This window comes from Danio rerio, chromosome 16 (assembly GCF_049306965.1).
Source record: "Danio rerio strain Tuebingen ecotype United States chromosome 16, GRCz12tu, whole genome shotgun sequence".
NCBI lineage: Eukaryota > Metazoa > Chordata > Actinopteri > Cypriniformes > Danionidae > Danio > Danio rerio.
This window is the reverse complement of record NC_133191.1, coordinates 38,665,387-38,672,937: the sequence shown is the minus strand read 5'-3', so window position 1 is coordinate 38,672,937 and position 7,551 is coordinate 38,665,387. Positions and strand designations below refer to the sequence as shown.

At 32.8% G+C, this 7,551-nt stretch overlaps 1 protein-coding gene across 2 annotated transcripts; it reads left to right on the top strand.

Moving 5' to 3' along the window:
• The first annotated feature begins 69 nt into the window (after positions 1-69).
• taf12 (TAF12 RNA polymerase II, TATA box binding protein (TBP)-associated factor) lies at positions 70-6,252 on the top strand. 2 transcript variants are annotated; one of them, XM_009292430.4, is made up of 6 exons: positions 70-180; positions 681-857; positions 2,290-2,367; positions 3,653-3,767; positions 5,279-5,367; positions 5,447-6,252. In XM_009292430.4, exons 2-6 carry the CDS (start codon positions 687-689, stop codon positions 5,480-5,482), a joined length of 489 nt encoding a protein of 162 aa, XP_009290705.1. In that variant the 5' UTR covers positions 70-180; positions 681-686; the 3' UTR covers positions 5,483-6,252.
• The last annotated feature ends 1,299 nt before the right edge of the window (positions 6,253-7,551 follow it).

Here is a 7,551-nt window from a genome sequence, read left to right as displayed (position 1 = left end):
CTTCATCAACTTCTCTGTGCTTTTATTTTGTAAGACTTTTGAGATCTCGCGATACTTCGGTTGAGCTCCGTTCGTCAGAAGAGGCGCTTGTAGAAGGAAAAACAACTTGGAAGGGCTTGTGCATATTTCCAGACCTTAAACGTCGAAGATGGAAAGATAATACAGAATTATTTGCATCAGGTACTGCAACGATTAACAATTAAACGGAATTACATCAAACAAAAGGAAAGCATCGCGAGACGTGTATTGGCACGAATGTTTTTCTCGCTAATGTTAGCTGCTAATATGTTAAGCTACAGTGTGATGATTAAAAACAACAACTATGAAGAAATTCAGACTAAAAACCATACTTATTTGGTAATTTGCATTATATCACATTAATATCAGCATAACACTTACATTATCAATTAGTTTAAGTGAATTATGTCATAACACACTGGCGAAGCAAAAAGGCTAACGCTAGCATATACAGCAAATGACAGTTCGGTGATGTTTATTTCTATCGAGCTAAAAGTTCTTCACTTCGTTGATATAACTTACTTAAAACAGCCGTTTAATATCCTTAATGTATTTATGCATTGATTAAACTCAGTTGAACTCTTAATATCTTTTTTCTGCAGCTGATTTAAAACTCCCACTAGTTCTGAAGAGGCTTGTGACATTTGACATCTCTTGATTAGCATAGTATGACCCAGTATCCAGCACAGACCAGTCGCTCGAATTTCTACACGGTTGTGAAAGCAGAAGCCTCTTCAACACCGCCGCTGTCCAGCAGCATGGCCAACAGCACGGTCGCTCCGGGGAAACTGCCCGGCACCCCCGGACCAGCAGGCAGACTGAGCCCAGAAGGACCTCAGGTGGGTCAGACTGTACAGCTATTATAAGACTGAGGTAACGTTGGTTTTATTTTCGGATATTTGTTCAGTAAGACGGTCCCTATATTGTTTACTACGAATATTCAGTCTGTACTTGCATCAAAGTATGACTACAAAAGAATATTAGCACTATTTAATTGACTGTGAACAATGTTGTACTTTGATAGTCATTGGCTACTAATAAGATTTCTACTATTAGAATTTGCAAAGAATACTTTTCTGAAATTATATTATTGAGAAAGTTTGAATGTGCGAACCAACTTTTACTTTCACACGAACATGCATAAAAACATTCCTTCCTCTAAATGATCATTTATTTCATTTCTGCGGAAACCTAGAGAAGAAAGCAAATACACAGTCGAAGCTCTTCTTTAAAACTTATATTATATTATATTATATTATATTATATATGTAAAAAGAACCTAGATTAAAAAATGAAACAAAACAGTATCTAATTTAAATCTTAACATTTAACTACATTAATATAGTTTAAAATTAATAACAATTTAAATTGAATATAAATTTAATTTTTAAATATAACATTTTTCCCCATTATTAATGTAAAATCATATTGGCTTATTTAACCTTGTCTCAAAGCAAAATAAAAAGTAGCAACTATAATAAACTGTGTAACGTTAAATAAAATGTTTTTAAAAACTATTTGTTTGACTATTTTTGTCAAAACATTTTTGCTTCATTCAATCTATCATGATTTGCACTTCTACTCTTCCGTAGCTTTGGATGTAGCAGTATACCTATCATGATTGAAAATTTTGTGTTGATGATTACTAATCAAGCAAATAATTTTAAAAATATTTAGATTTTTAACAGTTTAGAATAATTTTATTTATTTATATACATATATACTTTTTATTTTGCTTTGAAACATGATTAAATATAGGCCAGTATGGCTTTAAAACTATGGAAAATAATATAAAAATTAGAATTAAATTTAAATTCCATTTTAATTATATTTATATTTAAATTATATTAATGTGTGGTAAATGTTAAGATTCAAATTGTATTTTTTTAGTTAAAATTTTGAGTCTTGGTCCGTTTTATATTAAAATAAAAAATCATATAAAACCAAGCAATCATAATGTTATATGATATTATAATATAACAATATATGTGGGAAAGAAGATCTTTGGTTCTCTGTTAGTTTGGTCTTCACAGAAATAAAACAAGCTGTCATTTACAGGTAAAATGTATATTAAGCATGTTAATTTGTTTATGCACTTAATTTCCCTCATTTAAAAAAAAAAAACCTGTTTTCAACACCTGAAAGTAGATCAAATAACAAAGATCAGACAAATAATCAATATTTGCGATAGACCTATATGTGAAAATAGACTTTTTTAAGCCAATTTAAAAATATATTGACATTTATGTATTTTTATTGTCCTCCCTACAGGTGCTCAGTAAGAAGAAGCTGCAGGACCTTGTTCGAGAAATTGACCCTAATGAGCAACTTGATGAGGATGTGGAAGAAGTACGTGTGTCTTATTATTGATGATGTTCAAAAGTGTTCTCACACATTCATTGTTGACTAGTCAGTTTGTTGCCCAAATTACCATTTTAAACACACTTGAATAATAAATAGTTGAGTTTGTGAGAAACAAATGGGATTTTAATTGCAATGATATATAAAACACTTAGGGAAATAATCAGTTGATGTACAGTTGCAATCAGAATTATTATCCCCCCTGTTGAATTTTGTTTTTCTTTTTTAAATATTTCTCAAATTATGTTTAACAGAGCAAGGACATTTACACAGTATGTCTGATAATATTATTTTCTTTTGGAGAAAGTCTTATTTGTTTTATTTCGGCAAGAGTAAAAGTAGTTTTAATTTTTAAACACCATTTTAAGGTCAAAATTATTAGCCCCTTTAAGCTATATATTTATAGTATACAGAACAACCCATCATTATAGAACAACCTGCCTAATTACTCTAACCTGCCTAGTTAACTTAAATAATCTAGTTAGGCCTTTAAATGTCACTAAGCTCTATAGAAGTATCTTGAAAAATATCTAGTAAAATATTATTTACTGACATCATGGCAAAGATAAAATAAATCAGTTATTAGAAATGACTTATTACAACTAATATGTTTAGAAATCTGTTGAAAAAAACTGCTCTCTGATAATAATTCCGGATTCAGGGGGTTTAATCATTCTGATTGCAACTGTATATTAGACCTGAAATATCTGTTTTTGTCAGTTCAAGAATTTAAACTATACTATATTTGTACTATAATGCATTATAGTGTGTGTGTGTGTGTGTGTGTGTGTGTGTGTGTGTGTGTGTGTGTGTGTGTGTGTGTGTGTGTGTGTGTGTGTGTGTGTGTGTGTGTGTGTGTTTTTTTACTATATTTGTACTATAATTCATTATATTTTTTATGAAGAATGCATTGATTTTGTCAAATTCAAATAACAATAACACTATTACAACAACAACAACAACATCAAAAAATAAATAAGTGTTTTTTTAAATGCTGCTTTGTTTATCAAATGATGCATAAAAAATTAAAGATGATAAAACTAACATACTTGAGCACAGACTCAACAAATTCAGAATGATTTCTGAAGGATGAAAAAAATGAAGATTAGTTGAGTAATGCCATCACAGGAATAAATGACATTTTTACATTTTATAATTATTGTTATTATTTCATTACTTTTATTAGCGATTACAGCCTAAATGAAAAAGAACAGTAGAAGGATATGCTAACATTACTGTTACTACAGTGTTGTCTGTTGACCATTTGTTTCAGATGCTGTTGCAGATAGCTGATGACTTCATTGAGAGCGTGGTGACTGCTGCATGCCAACTGGCCCGACACAGGAAGTCAAGCACTCTTGAAGTAAAAGACGTCCAGCTACACCTTGGTGAGGATCTTAAATGATCATTTTATCCATGGACTTGAGTGCTTCATTTGAATACATTTGAATAAGTACACTTTTAAAAGGGTAATTCACTCAAAAATGGAAATGTATTCCTTATTTACACTAAAAGAGATATTTTAACAAAAAGATGAAAACCAGTGAAACAGAGGCCAGCAAAGTGAAGTGCTATGCTGGTTCAATGGGTTGGGTGCAGTAGGACCGGTGGGCTACAGATGGGGGCTCGTCCAGGATGGGAGTGAGGTTTAAGGGGCTGACTGTAACGAAGGCCAGCTAGTGAAGTGCTACGCTGGTAAACCTCACTCTTCTGACCTATAAAGGTGCTTTATCAACAGACGCTAGAGGTCATGGTCTTTAGCCTCCTTGTTAGAGCAACCGACTCCCACACAAAGAATCGCTGGTTAGATCCCAGCTCAGAGCGAGTTGGGTGCTATAAGACTGGTGGGTTACACTTGGGGGCTCGTCCGGGATGGAAGTGAGGTTTAGGGGGTGAGTGTAACGAAGGCCAGCTAGCAAAGTGCTAAGCAGGTAAACCATATTCCTCTGAACCTCTAAAGGTGCTCTAAGGACAGACGCTAGAGGTCATGGTCTCCTTTTTAGAGCAACCAACTCCCATACAAAGAATCGCCAGTTCGATCTCAGCTCAGAGCAGGTTGGGCGCAGTAGGACTGGTGGGTTACATGTGTAACCATTGACTTCCATAGTAAGAGAAATGCCTAATATGATTGTCAGTGGTTAGAGTTTTCAGACTTTCTTCAAAATATCTCCTTTTTTGTTCAACAAAAGAAAGAAAGTAATAAATGTTTGGGAACACTTGAGAAGAGTTTTTTATGCAAACTATGTCTTTAAGGGTATTTTATAGTCGTTTAATAAGTGACATGTTTTTCTTCTTATTTTAATACCGTTTGAATAATTAAACTTAAAGGGATAGTTCACCCAAAATGGAAATTTATTCACTGTTTACACTAAAGAAGATATTTTGAAGAAAGCTGAAATCGCTAACTTCCATAGTAAGAGAAATAAATACAATTTAAGTCAATGGTTACAGGTATCCAACTTTCTTCAAAAGATTTCTTTTTGTGTTCAGCAAAATCAAGAAAGTCATAAATGTTTGGGACCACTTGAGAATAAATAAATAAATGATGACAGAATTTTCAGTCTTGAGCAGACTATCCCTTTAAGGGTATTTCATAGTGATTAATGAGTGACATGTTTTTCCTCTTATCTTAATACCGATTGAATAATTAAACTTAAAGGAATAGTTCACCCAAAAATAGAAATTTATTTACTATTTACACTAAATAAGATATTTTGAAGAAAGCTAAAATCGCTTCAGTTTTAGGCAAACTATCCCTTTAAGGCTGTTTTATAGTTTGAGTTAGATGTTTTTCTTCTCATTTAAATACCATTCAAATGAATTATCCCACATAGTTTGAATGTCTATTTTTAAGAACTGTCCTCTTGTATAGTGAGTATACTAAATTTTCAATTTCCAGAACGACAGTGGAACATGTGGATTCCTGGTTTTGGCTCAGATGAGATCCGACCGTATAAGAAGGCTTGCACCACAGAAGCTCACAAACAGGTCAGCCATGCACTAAAACCGATCACCTAAAGATGATTTTGAACAATCACTTCACTAAATATGATTTCTGTTCTTTCAGAGAATGGCACTGATCCGCAAAACAACCAAAAAGTAGCAAGATTGGAATCACCAACAAACTTTATTTCCCTGCAAGTTTTGGAAAGTGGAGAGGGTTTGAACCTATACATGTCATGGTAATCAAAGGGGCAAAAAAAATGCGATGTACTGTTTGCAGTACAGTTCTGTTGACATTTCGCGTTTTGGAAGGTGCACAGAAATTATTGTAATTTGTCTGTACAGTTCACTTTGCGTTAAAACCACCACGTGAACGTTTTGTTTTGGGCACCTTGGTGCTATCCTGGGGTTTTATTATATAATAGAATCCCTCAAAGCTCTGCTAAAAACATAAATTGTTTTATTATATTACCCACAATCCACATTTTCCTTTCATATATCTCTTGTATAGACTCTTTATGCAGTCATAGATCTTTTGCTGAGCTGGCATTAGAAGCTATGCACATTTACAATCATCATGTGTCTGATTTGTTTATAGTGTTTGCTGTTCTAGAATTCGTCAATTAAGTAATATCTAGTGCTATAGAGGAATCCCTAGCGTGGTACTTTTTGAAGGTAAACCAGAGAGATGATTACCACTTCCCTGTGTAATTAATTGCATTGGAACTAGTGAAATAATCCAAATCTTAATTGGTTTAGAGAGGGATATATATGTGTGATGGTGCGCAAACCCCTTCTGCTGTGGGTTTGCGGGCAGGTTTAAACCTTTTTGTGGAGTTTTTTTTTGGTCATGTATCACAGTGTTTTACAGTCTCCTGTTTTTCATGAATAAAAAAAAAAACTAATTGTGATTTATTCACACCAAAGTCAGTCAGGTTGTGTATGACATTATTACAGAAATGACTGGAAAAAAATAAAAATAAAAATAAAATAAAATATATATATATATATATATATATATATATATATATATATATATATATATATATATATATATATATATATATATATATATATATATTTCTACAAACCTTTACAAGTTAGTATACCTTTAATAAATCTTCAGGATAAGCTCTTAAAGGTGCAGTATGTAAGTTTGACACCCAGTGGGGTGAATTAGGTAGTGCGCTCCTGGTTCAAAACATACGCAAGGGCAGGTTGCCAGATTGATGACACCAACAGCAATGTGCCTGACTGTCGAGCCTAAAGGCTTACTTAAACTGTTCTAAATAAAAGCAACTGCACTCGATACAAGGAGTATTTTCAGGGCTTGACGTTGACTTTTTTGATCACCAGCTACTGTGGCTAGTAATTTTCCTACGTTACTAGCCACTTGCCATTTTCGCTAGCCACATTTTTGCTGGTGGGAAAATATATTTTATATGCATAAATTTGACTTTGACATGCTAAAATTATTTGATTTAGACTTTTTGTTATGTCCACATGCCTCCTTGTTCATTTCACTTTTTTGTTGTTGTGTATGAACTCATGATGTGCATGAGCAAATAAGTTATGGCTTCATAGTGTCGCATTGCAATTAGTTTTTATTTCACATGACTTTTCTGGGCTCAACACTAAGGATTTACCAAATTTATCTCTGACCACACCAAAAATAAATAATTATTTCATAGCCATTAATTTTAGATAATATGTCAAAACAAGCAAAATATAGCTATATACATGCACTTTTTGATTCAACAAAACTTTTCTTAAAAAAACAAAAAAACAATTGACATTTTAAAAAGAATTATTGGCATGTATCTAAAACTATCTGTGGCAATGAAAGGATGATCATACTCACAAGGTTAACATTAGATTCATTAATAATTTGTTCAATGAATGGTTAAAGCGAAAGCAGCAACTGCTGCTGCTTGCAAAAAGACATCTGGAGCTCTTGAAAGCAGCAGGACTGTGGGTATTTGATCATTGTTTTTTGTCTAATTCAGTGGTTCTCAAACTGGTACACGTACCACTAGTGGTCCAAGCAACATTTTCAGGTTTTGATGAATAGGATACTACAGGTTAATACTTTACGATCAAGTACAGGAGTTCTTTTTATTTTATTATTTTTTTTTACTTTTTAAGAACAGTAGCCTACCATTTTTAAGGAACTTTTAAACGCACATTTTAATTTAAATGTTGACATTTTACAGTTTGTTCGTTTTTTTT